The sequence below is a fragment of the Thunnus albacares genome, chromosome 4, assembly GCF_914725855.1.
Source record: "Thunnus albacares chromosome 4, fThuAlb1.1, whole genome shotgun sequence".
NCBI classification, from domain to species: domain Eukaryota; kingdom Metazoa; phylum Chordata; class Actinopteri; order Scombriformes; family Scombridae; genus Thunnus; species Thunnus albacares.
Genome location: NC_058109.1, coordinates 22,783,031 through 22,805,730, shown reverse-complemented (window position 1 = coordinate 22,805,730; position 22,700 = coordinate 22,783,031). Strand labels below are relative to the sequence as shown.

Here is a 22,700-nt window from a genome sequence, read left to right as displayed (position 1 = left end):
GTCCTTTAATATCTTCACGTAGTTCCTGCTGATCGCCGGCAGATGTTGATAAAGATTACAGATTAGTTAAAGTCTCTCGTTTGGTCCTCTCCCGGCTGCCGTCGCCGGTGGTTCGCCAGTCGTTACCGTCAGTTAGCTGCTGTCTCTGTAGCAAGTCACAAAAATGGCGAACGTGGTGCTGGAGTTTAAGGCTTCTGCCGGTGACTCCGACCCACAGACTCGCCCCGTTCTGATTGTTGGACAGCAGGCCAACCTGCAGCAAGTCAATTGGAGCCAAATCAAAGGAAAACTGCAGCCGGTCGTTAGCAAAGAGGTAACGTTGTGAATGATAATGAAAGCAAGCGTAAGCTAACACAGCTAGCTTAATGAATGTAACGTTAACGAGCACGAATAGCGACCGTTAACAAAGTCCCAGGAGCATAACGTCACCTAGCCGTTAGGAAGGACTGGAGTTTTTAAAGAGACGTTAACGGTCGTGTTAGCGATGGGTTGGTTTTTGTTAGCGGAAAAGTAAATTACATCGCCAACAGTGTTAAATAAAACTCCATTTTCTATAGTGTTAAGTTGGCTAACTTTACGTAACCCAATATTAGTGTACGTTTTTATGTGTAATGTAATCACTTATCCAACACCAGACATATATTAAGACATAAAAGACTCTATTTGGAACCATAATGTGTTTCTGATAAGTTTTTTCCACAAAAAGTATAATTACCACGTTAAATTCCTTAAAATGACATCTAACGTTACTCCTTGTTAAAAAATCCAGTCTATAAATATACGAACATTGTTCATTTCAAAAGTTTAATGTTTGTTTCCACATCACACTTGTGTAAGTTGAATATTGGACCAGGATTGGCTTCCTAACCAGTGATGATTCCTCAAACCCTTTAAAATCTGATTTTTAATGAGCACAGAGAAAATTTCCTCCTTCAGCAGATTAATGTGAAAACAGCTTTCTAGTGTTAAACTCTGCAGCGTGAAGTTCAAACCACCAGAAAAACATATTTTTTAAGTGAAGGGGGACTTTGACTTCTCCCGGAAACAATGTAGGATTTTACAGCCGGGTGAGTGTTGAGGTTAAAGTCTGAATGTGTGTTATTTTCTTGGCTTTGAGAGTTGTTCATTTTTCCAGGTAATGGTAGGATTGTGTTGTCATGAAGTCTTAATGAGTGGCATCCTGTCAATGTAACTACTTCAAGATGCTCTTGGTGAGTATTTTAGATCCAGTGAAGAGACTCAGACAAAATTACTCTCCTTTCATGGTATCCTATGGAGCTGTAAGCAGTGTCTTGTCGTGCAAAGTCCTCAGAGGTGATTGTGCAACAGTGACAGCCAGTCTATAAAGGGAAACTTGAGAGAGTGTGGGTGAGGTCAAGGAAAGGTTTCCTCTAAGTGTCCTCTAACAATGATTGCCCTGAGTTTTCTGTTCTAAACAGCAGGAATATCATATGAAATCTAGCAGTATTTCCATCTTAGACATTGTCCAGGATGATAAGCGGTGGGGTAGCTTACTAGAAGATCCTTGCACTCCAGATGGATGCGTCAGATCATAAACTCAGACTGTGAAATTGCCCCCTAAAAAATCCTGTGGCTTGTCAATCACTTGTACTCACTTTGAATATTGAATGAAGAGACTGAATTTAACTGATGATGGGAAACGTCACAAATGAAATGTGTACGAGTGATCGACAAGAGAACAACTACAAAATGGAGAGCTGTAATGTCTCAATAGTGGATCTAAAATTTTAGTTTTCTCTCTTGTTGTCTCAGATTTGGCAGTCGGCTCTCGGTGCTCTGAACCCAAACCCCACGGACAGCTGTCCCCTGTACCTCAACCATGCTGCGGTGGCCGCCCTTCCTTCACGGGTCAGCAGGCACAACAGCCCATCTTCTGCCCACTTTGTCTCCCGTCTGGTCCGCTCCTGCCTGCCTGGAGGGAACAACCGCTGCATTGTGGTCAGTATCTTCATCACAATTTTTGTTCTTGCCTTTCATGTAAGGCAAGTTTCTCTCCTTTTCTCACCTCTTTCAGGGAGGTCAGAGAGCACTTTTAGTTACAGAACAGAGCTGCTGTTTCAACAGGGATACCGTCCCTCTGTGACTCCCTCTGGGACACTTTTGAGACTTCAATCTGGGTCATCCAGTGGAAGGACTGCTTGTGTAACCAAGTTGCTGACATGGGTGTTTCTTTTCTTTCCAGATGGTGTGTGAACGCTCAGATGTGTTTGCATCCTCCTGTGCCATTGCCAGGGCCTTCCCCATCTTCTCTCGCCGCTCCACATCCTCACGCAGGAATGAGAAGAAGCACGTCAGCGTGGAGTTTGTGATTGTCGGGCAAGACAGCAACCCTCTGGATGTCGCAGAACTTGAGGTACTGCACTTATTAATTTTTAAAAAAATATCTTTACACAGCATTTTTAACCACTTAAGCACGACAGTCTGCCATAACTGAAGGCATCTCTTATGTTCAGTGTCTGTCCAACGCTGCTGATGGAGTGCGACTGGCAGCACGCATCGTGGACACACCATGCAATGAGATGAACACAGATCATTTCTTGGATGTGAGTGGAACTATTTGTGTGTTGTTGTTTTTTTTTTTTTTTTAAATTTTGTTGACATTTCTACAGTAACATGTTTAACTACTTATTTAATATAATTATTTTGCTACAGCCTCCTATCATAGACATTTGTTTCTGTTTCAGGAAATCAAGGCAGTGGGAACTGAACTTGGAATAACTCCAGTGATCATTCGTGGAGAGGAACTGAAACAAAAAGGGTTTGGAGGTACTGAGTCTGAAGATGTTTGTCTGTAATGTTATTTTATGCTGAGACATTTGCCAGGATAGCTGATATAATATATGTACTGTGTTTGTACCTTTCTTTTGTTGAACCTTTTTGTTGTTGTTGTTGCGATTGAACATGCTGCAGTTATTTAAAACAAAACAAGGAGGGTGCATTCAATTACATCTGTTGCTCAAAATGTGGATTTTCCTGTGGAGCGACAGCACACTACTGTGCTTCTGTTGTGGTTATATTTAAGGTTATTGGTAAATCAGTTGATCAGTTCCAATAATCATAAATTAGTTTTTGGTTTCTAAAGAAGACTCCATATTTCTTAGCGCCACACACCAGTCAACTTGCCACACGTTATTTTGCACACTGTAGAAAATTGTTCTGCAGCATTTAATAATTTACAAATTTAAAAATCAGGAAAAAAAGAAATATATTTGCACCCATCCACTCTATTGTCCAAACTTGCTGTAATTTTGTTTCACTTGTTAAAGCCATTTTTTAAAGGTAATTCTTTACTTGAAAAATAAATGTCAAATATTTGGGAAGCTTTCTATAGAGTGATAAGAGTGTATAACTTTACCCTTTCAGGTATTTATGGAGTTGGCAAGGCGGCTGAGCATCCTCCTGCATTAGCTGTCTTGAGCCACACACCAGATGGTGCAACCCAAACCATTGCATGGGTGGGAAAGGGGATCGTGTATGACACTGGAGGACTCAGCATCAAGGGAAAGGTGATGATGATGATGATGATGATGATGATAATAAAAAACTTCATTTGTATAGCACCTTTCATACAAGAAATGCAGCTCAAAGTGTTTAACAACAAAAGAAATTACATGCATCAAGTGTTTCACATAAAAAGAACATAAAAGCATGTAATAAAAACATTACTGTAACATAAGATGGAAAATAAAACCCACTTGATAATATTAATAAAAATAAGATAAAATAAAGTGAAAATACAATACATAGAACATGTACTTCAATGGTGGCAATTTGAGACTTAAGCAAAAACTCAAAGTATTTCGCCATGCGTACACAATCTTAAAACTGGTACACAAGGACCTCTCGTAGTTGCAGTGATTCACAAATGTTAAGAAATCTATTCTATAACTTGTTTTATACCGCTGACTCCTCACTCCTCTGAACTGGCCGGTAGAAGCTGCAAGTGATCAACAACTGCAGCAAAAGGCATTTCCGGCAATCGGCTAGACTAAACACAAGCCTGTTAAGGCCACATTTTGGCCTTTGTTGTGGCTCAAAAACTGACATCCATAGAAATGTTTGGTCTCATCCTGAAGTGGAACATCTGCAGATTAATTCCATACCTGATATATTATGATCCACTAAAGTTAGAGATGATACAACATGAATAAAAAATCTCTGTGTTTGCTAGTTTCATCACCATCTTGACTGTAAGGGAGCCGGGAGGGACAATTGAATGAGATTCAACTCTTCTTTGTTTGAGAGGAGAGAGGGAGGCAGGGAGGGGTTTTATGTTGTGTGGTGTGTTATGACAAAATGTTCTAAATAACTGTTTAAATTGAGAAGTTTGGACTTATCTTCCCGTTTATTATTAGCTTATTAAGTTTATACAGTTAGGTGAACGCAGGAACACACAATACCATTACACTATTGTGTGCGTCTTAAAGAAAACTGAGACTATACATGATGCCTCCAGACACACCTGGTGGAGATCTGCATTCTACTGAGTGCACTCTTCTAGTTTATTTATAAAACTAATTTTGATCTCTCTTTTCTGTTTTTAAAATTGTGAAATAAAGTTCCTGCACTGAATATCTGCCATTCGTGTTTCTAAGAACATTAGGCTAAACAGGATGTGGTTCACAATGCTCAGCTAGCCTGTTTTAAATCCTGACAGGTTTTGAAATCTGGAGAAATTTGTGGTGATACAAATAACTCAAAGCTCTGTCCCTCAGTCACCCTGTTGCTGTCATCGCCTACAGTGTAATAATGTTGTATTAATTTAGCTGCAAAACAACACTCATATCATAGGAGTCCAGGTTCATTGTGACACTGTGGACTGACAATTCGAACATATCCTGTGTTCACCTGCAGTATCACGGCACAGGAAACAGTGTAACAAGGTGTTTGTATTCTGGCTCATTCACTTTACACTTTTCAGTTTGCTGCCCAGAAACTTTCTCATCATCTCAGTGATCCCGGAACCTGCTCGCTCTGACACTCCTGACCTTTTAGATAAAGCTTTAAGCCTGTTCTCAGTAAGCCGTTCACTTGTAGTTTCTGTTGCATGCACCAGTTTAATTAGTGTCACAACCACATGTAAGTAAGTTTTTTTTGTTTTGTTTCCTAGACCACAATGCCTGGCATGAAGCGAGACTGTGGTGGAGCTGCTGCCATCTTGGGAGCTTTCAAAGCTACCATTAAACAAGTGAGCAGACATTTTGGATTATCCCACATCAGTTGTCACAGCTCCTCTGTGACTCTTAAGTGTTTTTTTTAATCAGACTCTTGTGAGAAACATGACCTACTCCTCTGTCTGCTTCAGGGCTTCAAAGATAATCTCCATGCAGTATTTTGCCTCGCAGAGAACGCAGTTGGACCCACAGCCACACGACCCGACGACATCCACACTCTCTACTCTGGAAAGTGAGACTCTTTATTTTAATCATGATGTATCATTTCCTTAGACTTTCATTTCGTGTAATAGGCTTCACATTACATAATTTGATTCGGATGAGCTTTCAAGGCATGTTTGACACTAACTTTATCTGATATTAATTTCACGCTGAAGGACTGTGGAGATCAACAACACGGATGCCGAGGGCAGGCTGGTGTTGGCTGATGGAGTGGTGTACGCCAGCAAAGACCTGTCAGCTGATATTATTCTGGATATGGCCACACTGACGGGGGCACAGGTAGGTGATTTTAAACCTCTATCACAAATCAGATAGACTTAAAGGTTAACGCTGGCGGGATTTTGTCTTTTTATTTTCAGACCGAAACCAACTAAGCATTGTTTAGCCCAACAACAGGTAGTGCCTCGGTAGCTGAAGCCTTTTTTGTTGTTGTCACCCAGGGGATCTCCACAGGGAAGCACCATGCAGCTGTGATGACTAACAGTGAGCAGTGGGAGGGTGCCTGTGTGCGCGCCGGCCGCAGCAGCGGAGATCTCGCTCACCCTCTGGTCTACTGCCCTGAGCTGCACTTCAGCGAGTTCACCTCTGCCATGGCTGACATGAAGAACTCTGTGGCTGTAAGTGACAACTTCTTCCAAACGAGACGCTTTAAATAAAAAGCATGGAAATCTGACACATTTGAGTTTGAATGTATAGTAAGTATAAGTGTTATGACTGCTAAAAGGCAGTAAAAGACATATACTAAAAAGGTTTTGCAGACTCTTTTCCAACGCAATAGTAGCTCACTATACCTGCATCTCCCCGATCTTGTGCACAATGTGGTTGGTTCATTAAACTTCAGTACAGGCTGAACCACATTACCAAGAACTGAAGTAATGTAATTACCATTTGCTTTGTTAGCTTCTGCTGATGCATTTTTCTCCTGATGTGTTTGTCCAAATTGTAATTTTGCAAAAAAAAAAGTTACTGCATAACATGTTGATACTCACAATGTAAATAACAGTAGTGTTTTATACATTAATCAGTGCTGATCTGAACATTTTAACATTAGCTTGGTCTAAGTAGCGTATACACACACGTTGTGTATTACATATACAACTTTTGTCATTTTTAAGTTTTAAAGTTTTCATACACAGTTGAATGCTGGGTAAAGACAGTGAATGTAGTTCACTGGTTTGATTTATGCATTTTAGACCATTTTATCATTATCATCTTTTTGAAAAGGTGTTTAAGTAGTAGATGATGTTTTGTTAAAATTTGAATTTAGTTTCCCAGTAAATCTGCATGCTGTTTATTAGCACCAGGGGCTGAATTTTAATATTCCTCATACTATGTTAATATTTGTCAGCTAAATATTCCCAGTACAATATTTGTTTTGTGACTGCTGTTACATTTCAGTATATTTCAGTTGCTGAGGTTTGTTGTGCTTTTCTTGTATTCTCACAGGACCGGGAGAACGCCCAGAGCTCCTGTGCCGGCCTCTTTATTGGATCCCACTTGGGCTTTGATTGGCCGGGTGTCTGGGTCCATGTTGACATTGCCTCTCCTGTTCATGCTGTGAGTACCTGGGTCTTTAGAGTGCTAACAGATGCTCTGATTTTTTGTCCCAGAGCAAATCAGCTGATAATCACAACTTCGTGAACGTTTTAGTCGGCACGTTTTCTGCTGCCTGCAACTGGCTGGTAATTTCTCTGCTTGTCAAGACATTTGTGAAGCTGGAACGAGCAAAGGAGCATAACAAGAATGTCATTACAAACTGACCATGTCTTACTGCCGCTGCTGGCAGTCTGTACTGTTTTAATCATAGTTATGGTTGATAAAAACGTACATGTAGACCTCTACAAGATATAAACCCAACTTTTGATATAAAACCTACAGCTAATGTTTAACTGAATGAAAACTTTTTCACCAGTAAGTAAATACATTTTAAAGTGGTACATATATTAATAGTAAAATTGTCGGTCATTGTGACACACTGAAGAAGAATAGATGGTATAGAATAGTTGAAGAATATCAGCTGCTGAAAAACATTAATCTGCCTTGAAGACACAATTTAAAGACAAGTTCAGAGATGTGGGAAGTGATACCATTACGAAGCATTTCATTTCTGTTTGACATGTGACCAAACGAGGCCTTTGGTTTCAGTCTAGTTAAAGGTGGAGTGCGGGACTTTTACGTATAAATGAACGTCGGTTACATTCAAGCTGTCGCCAAACAAGCTCACACAATGCTGATAAAGTTTATCACCACCAGGTTAATCTCTGTATTTCACAGTATACCAGAGTTTTTAAATCTGGTGTCTGTGGCGACTTTCCCACACTGGTAGTGATGCATTTTATGTCAATCAGCAATGTCTGGTTTGCAACTTGTCAACCAGGGCGGACTGTCCTCAGTGCAGGGACCAGCTCACGTAAAAAGTGTCAGTGGTCTGCAGCAATGATGTCGACAGTGTTTGTGTGATTACTCTCACTGCCGGAAGGGGAGACAAAAGATACACACTGCAGATTTCACCTGTTATCGAAAGATAATTAAAGGATAACTTTATATCAGTAACACCAAATATTGAAATCTCACCATTGTTCTTGTGTTTTATTTTGCCTGCGCAGGGGGAGCGTGCCACAGGATTCGGCGTTGCTCTGCTTATGGCCCTGTTTGGTCAGGCATCAGATGACTCCATGCTGAACCACGTGTCTCCTCTGGGCGCAGCCACCAACGCGTCCGAAGACCAGATGGAGCGCGACTGCAAACGGAGACGACTGGTGTAGAAGACACAGAACGGTTTACACACCTTAAACTGTTGAAGCGAACGCTCCTGCGATTAGGGTTAAAACATTTTAAACTGTGATTCAGCTTCCTGTGTTTTTTGATGAAATTTGACGAATAAATAAAACAGATAATCATGCATTCGACAGTTGATTGGATCAGTAAATCAGATGTGTTGCCAGATGTGTTAAACGTGATTATGATAAAACACAGCCCCGCTCACTTGTCCTCATTACTTGGCACTTACTGCACGATCACCTCCGTAGCTTCTCCATTATTATTAAATCTGTTGATCTTCATGACGATTCATTCAGTTTTGGTCTTAAATCTTCCATTTTGTTTCAGCAGTAATTCTTCATAATTGTTCATATTTTACAGTTAATGACAGCTAAAAGTTTTACCTCGTAATACAAAAACCATGTTTTCGAATATCCACTTCATTGGGCACTGTTGTCAGTGCAAATCAAGGATTATACCATACATGTTTTAGATATTGTTTAAAAAAAAAAAAATACTAGATCAGGATCAGTGAAACTAATTTGTTTTTTGGTAACCACTGCACTTTGTATTCATCCTGTGTAAAGCTGAACTGTGATATGCACACAATGTGATCTCAGGACAAAACTGAGGATTTAGTGCTCACTGCAGTTTTTAACAGTTTCACAACGGTGTCAGATGACTAATAGACAAGCGGTGCCACACAACATGCTATGTCAGCATATTCAAGATGTTAACTGTAAGTTAAAGTGTTTGACAAATTCCAGCTCAAGTATGATGTTTGTCCAACCTTGTGACAATCTTGTCCTTCAATAAAGGCGGTGCCATCTGACCTCTGTGTGCATGTGAAGTAAAATACTGAAAGTGTCGAAAAGAAACAACCTTAACTTTAAGATGTCTCTATTGTTTATGGAGAGTGACAACTACCTGATAATTTAGCAAACTACATCTGCTGAAAGATGTGGTTACAAGCTCTGGAAAAAACTGGTAAGTCGACCTGTTTCCAAGGCCAATGATGTACTTTTATGCTCAGCACACCATGAATTTTATTCCAGCCGAAATGACCTTTTTACTTAAGTTATGTCATCATTCACAGCTTTACTGTTTGCCCCAAGTCTGTGTCATTCATTTTATCTTTCTCCCTTTTTTGGTAACACTATGCAGCTGCAGATGAGTACAAACCTGCCGTACTTCACATTACATTAGATGTTCGTTTCAAGCGTCACCTTCATTATTTTGGTCTACTTTCTTTTAATAAGTTCTAAGGTTTTGGTGGTAAATTGCATTAAATCCAGGCTTTTGCGTCTTTTAATCAATGCCTCTGACAATACATTACTGATGCGTTTGGGGGAAATAGGTCATTTTGCAACTGTTGTGGCATTTTAGTTGAATTTAAGGAACAATAGATTAGCGTCAGGCCTCATCCCCTTAAAAAAAGGAATGATTATCTCAGCTAAATGTCAAGTATATTTTATTTCATTATCTTTGCATGGTTGTTTTCCTGTTTCCATCACCATGACTCGTGACTTCCCAGTGAAACATGTGGTATGTATGATGAGTTTTGTGGTCACATGACTGAAAACACAGCTCTAACAGGAGGGAGACGTTAATCGAAAGGGGAACAGACCACGACGTAACACCGGTTCATTAGCATTTAGTTCATCCACACAGCCACAGCAGTGTTTAGGCCGTCTCTGCTAACGACAGCAGCCTTGAATCTCACACAGGAAAACCCACCGGCTGTCTGCTCGGTTACCGATGGCTCGCACCGCTTTGCTTGTGCTGTTTTCGGTCGTGCTGTCTAGTGTGTCCGCCGGAGTGTTTTTCAGCCCGAAGCAGCCCTGCTATGTCCGCACACAGAGGGGAAAAGACTTTGGACTGAGGTAAAATTAACAGATATGTATTTTGTTTTTTCAAATGACGTAACATAAATTAGTTTTAACTAAGCTAGTTGCGGGAAAATACGGTTATTTTATGCAGATAGTTGGCTAACGTTAGCTACAGATAGCCGTCAGAAAGAGGTTAGTGGCTTAACCGATCCGCCAGGCTGAGATTAGTAAATTCACCTTGTTTATTTTACAGTTAAATGTGATAAATATGCGTTGAAAGTTAATATGATATAACGTTAATAATTAAGTTAACAATATAGGTCATTGAGATATAAAGAATAAACAAGCAGTTTTTATCTGTAATTTGTAGGTATAAAACACAGCACCTTTATGTCCTCATAAATGTTTTTGTCGTCACTTTTAGTAAATCACGAGGTTTGGTGGATCAGGTTGAGGAACTTAAAAGCACAGTAAATTCCCCTACAGTCGAGCCTGATAGACTCATTATCATAAAAAACTGGTTAATCCAACCACAACACAAACTGCCAGGCAGGACCAGACAAGTTTTCACACATGTTAAAGTCTAAATTTACCTCCAGTGACGTTACAGCTCAACCCACCTAAAAAAGACTTGACCAAAAAATCACAACATTTCACAATGTATTTATTCATTTAAATTATGTTTTATGTAAATGTTACCTCCCAATATTACAGTATAAATGCTGTTGCAGTTCCATGCTGTATATAAAATGTTTAATTATGGTAGAGAATATTACTACTGTTTAATTACATTTTTGTCTAGAACAATCAGATTTCATGACATTTGGTCTGAAAAATATAAAAAATCTGCCTCAACTATAGCCAGACTGGTATTGTGTATTACTGAAAATAATATAGTTGCAGCCTCAGTGTCAAATATTTTACCTTAAACTTGAGAACAACCCATCAAATATGTTTTTTAAAAGATTGTGACCAAGATAAACACTGAGTGGGACATTTTACAGATGAAAAATAAACGTTGTCCGTGCTGTGGACAAAACTCTCTATTGGAGAAACACTGACGTCAAACATATCTTTAGTAATTATGTTTTGTCAGAGATACACTGAGACTGACATATCTGAAATAAACTAGTATCAGCTGATGTATTGGCTAGGCTGATTTGTTCGTCTAGAAAAATATCTAACGTGTGTAATCATAGAATATAAACCTCTCATCAAGTCATCAAATTTCCCCAAAATATTACCATGACCTTTGTGTCCTTGCTGCCAGTTTAGAAAAGTGTCATATCTGCGAAAGTGTTTCAGAGTCTTGAATCTGTAGGTTTCACTGTTCTTTGAAAGCTTAAAGATAATCAATAGAAAGGAAATGAAACCGAGTGTGAATATAATCTTTTCCGGACCTTATCATACTGCAGCTGAGAACACAAGTCTGATTTATCTGAAGGAAATGAAAACAACACAGTTACTAGATCAAGATACACTGCATGTGTCTTGTGTGTGTGTGTGTGTGTGTGGGTGTGGGTGTGTGTGTGTGTGTGTTATTGAGCATGTTGCCGCTGCAGCTCTCTAACGGCCTGTCCGTTCACAGGACCAAACCTCGTCCTCATGAGTATTTAAACATTTCTGATCTGCCCAAGTCATGGGACTGGAGGAACATCAACGGCACCAACTATGTCAGCACAACCCGCAACCAGCACATTCCCCAGTACTGTGGCTCCTGCTGGGCACATGGCAGCACCAGCGCCATGGCAGGTATGACTGAATAAAGTTTTGCCTGGATTGCTGTTCAACATGCCAATTCATTGTGGTTTGGTGGCAGTAAAAATAAGTTGCTCCTCACATGACTTTTAATGACACTTCCTCTTTTCACAGAAACAGCTTTTTGTTCTCTCTTCCAGATCGCATCAACATTAAGCGAAAAGGAGCGTGGCCATCTGCTTACCTCTCTGTCCAGCATGTGATCGACTGTGGTGATGCTGGCAGTTGCCATGGAGGCGATCACACCGGGGTTTGGGAGTACGCTAACAAGCACGGGATCCCAGATGAGACCTGCAACAACTACCAGGCTAAAGACCAGAGTAAGTGTCCTTTTAGTGCACAAAGTGTCGATCACGGACACAGTCTGAGTCTGTGACGTGCTTGTTCTGTGTCCCTCTCTTAAGAGTGTAAGCCGTTCAACGAGTGCGGCACCTGCACCACCTTTGGAGTGTGCAACATCGTGAAGAACTACACCCTGTGGAAAGTCGGAGATTACGGAGATGTGAGCGGGAGGGAGAAGATGATGGCAGAGATCTATGCTAGAGGGCCGATCAGGTTCGCAGCTGCTTGATTCTTTTCTTTCAGCGCACAGTCCGTTCTGGTAGCTTTATATCACACATTTCATTACAAGTAAACTCCAAGTGTTCCTGTGTTTCTCACTAAAAGGCCTAAAAACACGTTTAATGGATGTTCTTCCTCAGAAAACATTTGCAAAGCAGATTTTGTAAAAATATTTTAAAACCTGTGTCGTTCACATCCATGTTTCTGGTCTTCTTCTTCCTCACCTTATCCTACACATTACTGTGTGACGCGTTACTGCCAACAGCTGTCAATCAGTGCAAGAGAATGAAAGAATTGGCAAGAATGTGTCGCATCAATCACACATGTGCATCATCATATACATTTATGAGACATAAACAACATGGCAACCATTTGGAAAAAAAACATCGCTCCTTGGTGATACGAGTGGTTAAACTCCACACGTTACCTTTTAGACGTGTGCAAACACCCACACACTCAAAGACGGTAAGGAAGCTACATCCTCCTCCCCAACATGAACCACAGACACAAACATACAGTTTTGAATCTCTGAGAAAAGTTTGCTTTTGAAAGAAGACACACTTCTGACAGATCTCACGTCATCAGGCAGTTTAGTAAAAGAAAGTAAAAAGTTAAAGACATTCTGTTAGAGGAGTGTGCATCAAAAAACAAAAGGACTTAAATAATTCATCTGGATGCAGCTTGTAGGCTGAAACCTGCAGACACTTTGACCCAGATTGCAGAGAAAGAAATGAGGTTTACCGCTTGCCAAACCATCTTGCCAAATGCTCAGTGCCAGAAAATGCTAATCTGGTGTCAAATCAAACAATTGTATTTGACACAGGACATCAAGTAGCAACCACTACAGCTTAATGTGGTAGTTCAGAGACCTGTCGATCAAGCCAACACCCCCAATAAAAACCCTCTTTAAGCTGTAATGTGGTCATAATGGCAACATTTTTAAAAAAAGATGTGATCTGTGGACCAGTCTGCAGCCACAGATGTAGAAAACCACTGCACCACATTTAACTGCTGGGTCCCTAATGAGTTGTAGTCCAATAATGTAGAACATCACATTATTATATATTCAGTTTATTCGTTCCAGCTGATTTCAGTCATTCACATTCAGATCACATTCATGTCAGTCACATTAAACCTGAGAGAGGAAGTGATCGGTGTTGTTTGTTTTCTCTAAGCTGCGGGATCATGGCCACAGACAAGCTTGACGCGTACACCGGAGGTCTCTACTCTGAATACCAGGAGCAACCTTACATCAACCACATCGTGTCAGTGGCAGGATGGGGAGTGGAGGATGGCGTTGAGTACTGGATCGTTCGCAACTCCTGGGGAGAGCCTTGGGTAAGTCCTCAAACAAAAACTTTAACGCAGTAAAAATGGGGAAAGATTCAGATATGTTGTCAAAAATGAAGAGACTGCTTTCTGAAAGACGTCATTATATGAGTCACTTTTATTATGTTATCAAAAATATATCACTGAAACAAATAAATTGGCATCTATTATGTGTCAGTTAATTTGATAATTGAGCTTTATGATACATTTGAGGGAAAAAAAAGACTTTTTTGTGGAGATTATATCAAATTTTTTATAGTATTTCTCTTTAACATTAAATATTCATGATTAAATGAGCAAGTTAAAGTTCTAGGGGACTACTTTAACAGTCAAAAATTCAACTTACCTGCTGCTAAAAATTAATTTTCTTACTTTGAGTGATTGAGATTGAAATGATAAGATTACACATAATTTTAACTCTCATAATTCAATGTCAAAACTGAAAAAAAAAACCCTTAATTGACTGTTAAATGCAGCTAGTAGGATGAATTGTTGTCTTTGTGTAAAAACCATCAACTGCAATGAAATCCACAACTGCTTGTGTAAATGCGCTCTCCTCAGGGTGAGAAGGGTTGGCTCAGGATCGTGACCAGCGCCTACAAGGGAGGAAGCGGAAGCACATACAACCTGGCGTTAGAGGAGGATTGCATGTACGGAGACCCCATTGTCCCCAAAGAATACTTCTAGATGAGACCAGCACCCACCGCGTCAGAGGTTGTCACTGCACATGCTCATGTGTCTTCCTGTCTCAGGTGGAGGGAAACGTTTTTTAAAGTGTTTTAAATGTTGAAAAGGGAATAAGTTCAGATTTTTCTTTCAGATCTTTTTTTATTATTTTTACACTTTTAATCAGGGGAGCAAACTTCTGTGCCACAGTCCTCCTAATGGATATCAGACTTCAGGTTTTTACCGCAGGTTGACCTGCAGGCTGGTAAACGGTTTGAAACCTCTAAATGTTGAATCAGAGGGAGGAGTGAAACATGTCAGTACCACTAATTTCTATGCTGTAGCAAAATTCAAGCACTGCCTGCTGAATGGACATTATAGACAATTAGAGGAAGATGAGGAAAATTCTTCATCTTACATGATCAAACTGCTTTTTATTTTTAATTTCTAAATGCAAACTGACTCTGCCAAAGAAAAAGAGTATTTCATTAGTCCTGCACTGCTCTGACACTGAATGTGTGGTGTTTGGTTATTGACAGTAATGCACTACACCCTGATGGATGTTCTGTACATAACTGAATAAAAATAAACGTAAACTGTGCCTTATATGCACCTGCAGCAAAGTACAGCTTTATGTTATTTGCTGTTTGTGTTTTCACATCCAATCTACACATCATAAATTTAGCTAAAATTGTTGTTTCAGACTATGCCAATAAACACTTCACACAGGATCTGTGTTTTGAGTTTCAATCACTCTCTGAAGGTTAACGAGGTTCAGATAGAATTCATGTCAGCTGTGGTGGATTTCATTGGTGTTCGTTTCATGGCAGCTAAAAATATGAAACTTCTCAGGCCTCTGCTGGAGTATAAATCAACGCGCTCAATCTGTGTCCAGTCATCAAATGATATCATATGGTACTCAAAGATTTGTGAAGCTGTGTGTGCTGTCAGATTTGAAATATGTAGTTCTGTGCAGAAAACATATCAGATGATCTGTACATTTTGTGGGGTTACAGATTCTTTATCAGAACTCTCAAGAGACCTCGTCTGTCCCCCCCTAACGTGTAAAGGTTTGATCCATAACCGGGAACTGCATTTAGACCAAACTGCATTTATGTATGAAGTTTGTCAAAAATGCAAGAAACTACATTTTCAGGTTTTTATTTTAAAACAGCTCGAACCCAACACAAAATATAAAAAAATTAAATTTACAGGTGAAAAAACATTTAGCTGCATCTTCAGAGGCTCCTCCATCAACCAGTCTGTCTTGTTTCTGTACTTTTCCATCATTCTCAATGAAGAAATGAATCCCTCGTTCACTTGGTCAAACTGAGCAGTCTCTCTCCAAAGCTCAACATCAAGCGTCAGGTTATCATCGAGATAACGGATCTTCTGTCTCTGTTTGGTGTCCTTGTACATTCTCCAACAACATCTTCAGTGTCCTTTCAGCGTCAGTTGATCATGATGAAGTTTGACTTGCAATGAGCTGAAAAACGGAGAAATAATCACCGACATGTTAGTGCTTCAAAAATGGATATGCTGCGAGTTGAAGTAGCACGACTGTAATGTCTCAGACGCTTACCGATGAACTCAGCAACAGGGTCGTGTTCTCCCTCTGTGCGGATCGTTCCTGCGATGCTATCGTTCTCCAGGATGGGAAGGAAGAGCTGAACGAAGTCTGACGTGTAGGGCGGCGCGATCACATCCAAAACCTTCAGAGGAAATGCTGGAGTTTAGTTATTTTGCTCTGAGCTTTGTTTCAAGAGGTGTCATCTGATGTGTTTCATGCAGGAAAGAACAATGACTGAACAACAAAATAATTAATATTTTCTGATGCTGTTAAAGGCCTAAATCATAACTATATTCTCAGTTACTTTCAGTTGATGACCAGATGCTAATTGCTCATCATTTAGACAAAATTCTTCAATTATTTATGTGAATTTATTTCAAATTTATACACAAGAAATTATTAAGGGTGTCTTAATTTTTCATCCTTGAAAAAGAATGATGAAATGAGCTGTTTTTACATGTAATTGTTGATGTAGAACACTGGATTGAACTTAATTCAAGCTCTTATAGCACCTTGAATGTATAAAAGATAGTTTCAGACACTGTAAGACTTTGAGGAACTTCTGTGATGGAGGAAAATACTTGAAGTCAAACATGTAAATCAGGAGTCACTTCTTTCCCCAAGTTTTATCTGTTCTCTGCTTGTAAAGTTCAGAAGCAGCTGTTACCTCAGTGACAAAATATCTAATGAGAGAGATGTCCGTGTTGAGTTTCTCCAGACACTTGCGAATATAACCGACGACAGGCAGGACGTAGCCGCGACTCAGAAGATGAACCATTCGGTCCAGCAGAGTCTTCTTCAACTCCATCTGTGAGGAAATAAAACTTTCAGCTGCACATTCACTCACCCAGTTAGAATAAACGCCCTTCTGTTGTAAACTAAAAATAAGAAACATCCGTTTAACACACACACCTGCTCCATGACGTCTAGCTGCGAGTGCTCCGTCTCAAAGAGCTTGATGAGCAGCTGGAGGACCTGAGGATGCAGCAGCTGATGACACGTACAGATCTGTGCGGAGGAAGAGTTCATGTTTAAACGTAACTGCTGTTTGAAAGGACGAAAATTATACTTTGATCTGGTGGTAACTTCATACTGAACCTCGTCCAGCAGAGCTAAATGAACCGGAGTGTGGTCAGTCTGCAGCTGAAAGTACCGCGGCTCAGACACCGTCCAGTCCACCCACTTCAAAACCCCCATAGCAACCACTGGGAACCTGAACACAAACATGGAGTCAGAGTCAGCTGTGAGGAGAACCGGGTATCGAAACAAAGACGTCTATAGCACTAAATGTCAAAAACTGAGCTGAATGCTCGGTCAGGTCTTATTTTTGCTTATTTTTTAATTAGATTTTGATCAGACACCTGGTTTAAATCACACTTTTTAATCATTCTAGACTGTTTTACTCAGGCAAAGTTCTAGAATAGACACTGTTTAAAGAGTACTCAACGGATTTAGCATCGCACCCCAATAACTAATAAAATAAATTATATCCTTACGAAACATTACCTTATACTACATTACCCATAATGCAACTTGACTCAATTCCCTAAACTGTACAGATTCAGGTGTGTTATGCTAGTTGTGGTTAATGTAGTAAATGTCTCCTCTGAGACATCATTTATTGCTGATGAATTTGAGAATTTTGTCTCATTTTATATGTTTATATTCCTCCAAAAAAATGACTCTTTTGGTGTTGGAACAAAAGCTCAGGTATTGTATTGTATTGTATCACAACAACATTATAGTAACATTATAACTTGGTTTATTATCAAACTGAGCACTTCATTCCCTACAGGGTAATTACAAGTTTCGGGCTTTTGAAGGAGGGTTTTCTCATCCACTCACCGGATGCACTGGTACAAAGTGCCAAGTTCAGCCACCAGCTCTGTAGCACCTTTGTTCTCGTTGCAGCAGAGGTTGTGCACAGTTTCTATGGCCTTGGAAGTCGACTTCAACTCATCTTTATTGATGTTGACTCGCTTGTTCTGGGATTAAATGGTGAAAAATACATAGTTTACAATGAACTATCTTAAAACAGCCAAACAACTACTAAAAACTACTTCCTCTGCCACCAACACACACACTCTCTGCACCTTTTTCCACGTCTCAACCACGCTGGCAGCGTAGGCCAGGATGTGGATGTATTTGTGTTTATGGTCTTGGTTGATCTTTGATCCGGGTTTAAACAACGACTGCATGAAGAGGTCTAGAAAAGCAGGAACTCTGATCTGCAGAGGCGAATGATCATATCATTAATATTAATCATAAACATCATCTCAACAAGCATGTAGAAGATATAAACACACTCCGTCCTCACCAGCTCCACAGGAGGCGGGTCCATGCTGCTGAACATCTTAAACAGAACAGTGATATCTGCAGGATTCAGAGCTCCCTTGGACAACATGGCGCCCAGCGCCTGGCAGGCTCGAGGGTAGGCTGCTGCTGTGCCGAGCGCGAGAGTGATCTGACTGGCATCATGACCTCTGCAAATGCAGAATTAATATCATCAGTTAAATCTGTTATCTCCACACAGAACCTAACCAACGTTCTTCCTGTTATTAACACTTCAGACGATATAAACAAAACAAATTCCTGCTAAAAGACAGACAACGGTACCTCTCGTGCGCCGACTTCTGCACCTCCTGACCAATCCTTCGCACAGCTGAGCCACCCTGTTCCTCCTGAGCGAGGATGGACATCATCGCCTGGGCAAAGAGGTAAGTGTGCTCGCCGTGACATACCATCTTCTACGAGAGAGAGAGAAGAGGGAACAGCTCAGCAAAGATCATCACATGCAGCAAACAGTCTTCTGGTGTTTGTTCGCCATTTTCATTTGGGACTGAGTTAAATAATGGATGAAAATAATAATCTTTTAGTCTATAAAATGTCCAAAAAAAAGTGAGAAACTGCCATCACAATTCCTCAGAAACCATGATGATGTCTTCAAATTGATATAAGACAGAGAAAAGCAGCAAGTCTTCAATCTGAGAAGTTGGAACAAGTGATTTTTGTCAGTTTTTCTTTATAAATAAATTAAACAATTAATTAAAAATCAAAATTATGGCCAGCTTTCTGTTGAGCAACCATTTGATACAAGGTGTCAATGGGGCATTAAAAGAAGGGCAAAGTACTGAGGTACAACACAGAAGAATTTGATATTTGAAAAGATAAAACCAAATTTAAAAACAGCGACTAATGAAATCCTTACTGTAACGTAACAGAAGCAGGACTCTAAGAAGTAAACACAGATATTAAAGCTGATATTTCACAGAACAGCCTCACAGCAAACTCTGGCAGGTTCTTCTCCAGGTTTTCTTCTCCTCCGTCCAGCAGCGTAGCCAGAGACGTCCTCAGCACCCGGGAGAAGACCTCCAGCTGCTGACACGCTGTAGACACGCTGGTGATCTCACCCTGGTAACCTGCGTCTGAAATTAGCTGAACACACACACACACACGCACACACACGTGACTACCTGAACTGCTGCAAAGCAAGCTTCAGAAAATTTGACTATGTTTTCATCATTGGTTCATTTATTCATTATTTATCAGCTACTTTTAGTCTATAAAGTGACAAAAAATAATGACCGCAGCGCATCTAAAGTGACCAGTCATAAAACTTAAAGTCATGAAATGATATGAAACGAAAAACAACATTTAAAACAAATCTGTTTTGTAAAATATTTGCATCAATGTACCTTTACAGTGAAGTTGAGCATCAGGCAGTCGGGGTGAGCCTCGGCCAGCTTGTAGAAGAGATCTCTCCACGTAGTGTGTGCTATCATCTGCTCCAACCACGCAGGAGTCTAAAAACACACAAGAAAGGTTTCATTTCATGTCCAGTTGTAACGCTGTCCTCTATATTTTCAGTGTGAGACGCTCAGGATTTGAGATTACTCATTATTTGTGAAATGAATCACTCAGAAATCTCACCTCTCCCTCAACCGTGAAAATAGAATCTGCTTTCTGGGGGTCAAAGTGTTTTATCAGGAGACTCTTGAGGTGATTTTCTACTCGCTCTTGGACCTGAGCGGGCTCTACGCCTGTAATCAAAATAAAGACATTACAGATGAATGAGGCACATAGTTACAGGCTGACGGGGAGGCAGAAGGATTTTTTTTGGCGCAGCGATGAAGACTTGGAGCATGAATGCTTGTATCGAGATCGACAGGGTCTCGTCGTCTGTTACCGACCCATCTGGATGAGCCACTCTGCCAGCAGATTGACTGTCTGAGCCACAGCGGAGTAGTTTTCAGAGAGAAGCTGGATGACGTGTTCTGGAGAGCCGCCTGCTTGGAAATACCTGCGACAAACGTTTATAGAATGAAGAGTGTTAATCTAGAATGCTGCAACTTTTTACACAAGGAGGTTTCTGTAAACAAATAAATAGACAATAAACTGTAAATGTTGTCTGTTAGATTTCATGTATGAGAAGGCAGCTGTGTACATTTTGAGGGTGTTGAAGATTGCAGGCTCCATGATGTAGTCCCTGCTGGAGAATTTCTGCAGACAATCTTCCTGGGTTTTCCCATCATTTTCTCCTTCAACGTACCCATCCTCCTGAAAAATAAACACATATATGGTTCACATGATTAATGTCTCTCCTGTTTGAGGAATAAACAACATACTGTTCTCTTTAGCTCTTTTGACTGCAGTAAAGAAGTGAGATGGAAAGAGGGTTGACACCACAAGAAATCTGTTAGATTTACACATGCAGGTCCAGCAACAGTTAAATATAATTGTAAATCATCAAACAAACACACTGAACAATATTTTCAATATTTTCATGACAAATTCATGTCATGCTCCAGCTGCATGGCATGAAAGTAAGGAAGTAAAACTGAGTGCTCGATGGCTTCAGAAGAGAGCTTTAAGTGAGTGCTCCTAGCTTTACATGATCATGATAAAGTGTTTGGCAAAGCAGTGTGCATAACAAAGCTAATGAATGAATGAATGAATGAATGAATGAATGGATAGAAGGAGGAAGGGATGTGTTTAATGTTACAGCAGCCACTTGACATAATTCAAGATAGAAAAACCATGAGGTAGGTAAAAGAAACAAATACAATTAAAGGCTACGTTATATACAATAACTAATCAGACTAATTCACATATAGAAAATAAATAAAATGACTAAAAATAGAATAAAGACTAGAGTTATAACCATAACTTTAATAATAGTATTTGCTGCAATGCATTAATGAAATGTGGGTTCTACTGCAGAGAGTCAATGTTTACCTGAATAACTCTTTAAAACAGTTAGTTGAGCACAAACATAACAAATCACCGGTACAGTGACGCTCCATAACTCCGACATGTCAAGCAGCTGTGACCGACTTTAGTTAGCCTGTAGCCGGCTAGCGGCGCCGCTGAGCTGCGCTGCTGAAGAACCGGAGAAACTCAGAGCTAAGAGGACATTTCTGTCTCTGCACATCTTCTCTGAGTTGTCTGAACGTTTGCGTTCAGTTGTCACAACAGGTAAGTTAAGTCTCTGGTGTGGCTGCAGCTAACCCGCCTGCTGCCATGCTAACTAAATGTGTAGTTTGAGGTCTCACCATGTTGCTGTCCGGGCCTTCCCAGTCTCCAGCGGTGCCATAATATTCCTCGTCCATGATGACGGGAGACAAGTGACGATAAAGCAGCTACAACAGTCAGAAGCTGCGAGTTTTAAATCTCGTCGCGACTTGTTTCTCCGCTGATGATGCTGTAAGCAGGTGGCTAACAACAACAGGAGGAAAATGGCGACAGTGAACCGCCGGCCGCAGCCCTGAGTTCAGTCTGACAGGCATACCGTATATTACTTCCCTGAGTTCAGTCTGTCAGGCAAACACCATAACTTCTGTCCTGTATTAAGTCTTCCAGGAACATGGAACTTTAGGCCTGGGTTCAGTCTGTCAGGCACAAAAATATATTTCTTTCCTGAGGTCAGTCTGTCAGGCACAGTACTTCAGCCCTGTATTTAAACTTTCAGGCACCAGAAACATCAGCCCTAAATTCGAACTGTATTGTATTGAAAATCTCTGCCCTAAGTTGAGACTGTCAGGCACAGTCTATACTACAGCCCTGTATTTAGTCTTTCAGACACCTGAAACATCAGCCCTAAATTCAAACTGTCAGGTACAACTACATATATCAGCCCTGAGTTTAGCCTGTCAGGCTAAACTAATTATTTTAGCCCTGAACTCAGTCTGTCAGGCATAACTCAGGATGAACTTCCCAAAATTAGGTATTTTGTGGTTAATTTGTGTATTTCAGTGGGATGGATAGCAATATTATGTATAGAATTCAGCTACTGATCATTCTCAGTAAATTTCACATCCACAAATCTTAATCCACACCCTGCTTTCATCAGTTTATTTGTTGAACTCAAGCAGTATGACGCCTTAATCGAAGATGTGAAGAACAAAAATGCTAAGAAGACTTTCAGTATTTTAAAGGAAGTACATTTTATTTGAACTTTAAAAGGACAATTAATGGACTTTGGACTCCTCTGACTTGTACAGTTTGTAAAGTTTGTTTTTACTGTATGACAATTGTTGTATCTCTTTGTTATAAATAAAGAAAGTTTTTGAGAAAACCTCCCTAGTTTGGATTCTCCTCACCAAGATTTGTATTCTGGTAAAAAATGAATAATAAAGGGTACAGAAGGTCAAATCACTGCTTTTAAGTAAACCCTAACTGTATGTTGAGTCAAAAGATTTCAACTACAGTTATTCCAGTTTGGATTTACAATATCCTGTCTGCTTGGCTTTTTATTGAAATGATTCAAGTCAACAGATACAACACTGAGTAAAAATGGTCCAGATAACAACC

General features: G+C 40.1%; 3 protein-coding genes across 3 annotated transcripts; 2 read left to right on the top strand and 1 right to left on the bottom strand.

The window, feature by feature from the left end:
• The first annotated feature begins 68 nt into the window (after positions 1–68).
• npepl1 (aminopeptidase like 1) lies at positions 69–9,009 on the top strand. Its single transcript, XM_044348162.1, has 12 exons — positions 69–313; positions 1,774–1,959; positions 2,204–2,374; positions 2,475–2,564; positions 2,706–2,787; positions 3,385–3,527; positions 5,132–5,209; positions 5,327–5,427; positions 5,573–5,696; positions 5,858–6,034; positions 6,864–6,974; positions 8,024–9,009. The coding sequence occupies exons 1-12, from the start codon at positions 164–166 to the stop codon at positions 8,180–8,182; spliced, it is 1,572 nt and encodes a 523-aa protein (XP_044204097.1). The 5' UTR covers positions 69–163; the 3' UTR covers positions 8,183–9,009.
• Positions 9,010–9,744: 735 nt separating this feature from the next.
• Positions 9,745–15,051, top strand: ctsz (cathepsin Z). Its single transcript, XM_044348163.1, has 6 exons — positions 9,745–10,060; positions 11,595–11,758; positions 11,905–12,084; positions 12,169–12,319; positions 13,501–13,663; positions 14,216–15,051. Exons 1-6 carry the CDS (start codon positions 9,936–9,938, stop codon positions 14,339–14,341), a joined length of 909 nt encoding a protein of 302 aa, XP_044204098.1. The 5' UTR covers positions 9,745–9,935; the 3' UTR covers positions 14,342–15,051.
• Positions 15,052–15,465: 414 nt separating this feature from the next.
• On the bottom strand, positions 15,466–21,658 carry nelfcd (negative elongation factor complex member C/D). Its single transcript, XM_044348161.1, has 15 exons — positions 21,443–21,658; positions 20,335–20,447; positions 20,081–20,190; positions 19,821–19,930; positions 19,586–19,693; positions 19,173–19,325; positions 18,507–18,637; positions 18,208–18,373; positions 17,984–18,118; positions 17,736–17,875; positions 16,989–17,103; positions 16,803–16,898; positions 16,558–16,698; positions 15,903–16,032; positions 15,466–15,806 (listed from the first exon to the last, which is right to left on the bottom strand). The coding sequence occupies exons 1-15, from the start codon at positions 21,497–21,499 to the stop codon at positions 15,772–15,774; spliced, it is 1,740 nt and encodes a 579-aa protein (XP_044204096.1). The 5' UTR covers positions 21,500–21,658; the 3' UTR covers positions 15,466–15,771.
• Between the last annotated feature and the right edge of the window lie 1,042 nt (positions 21,659–22,700).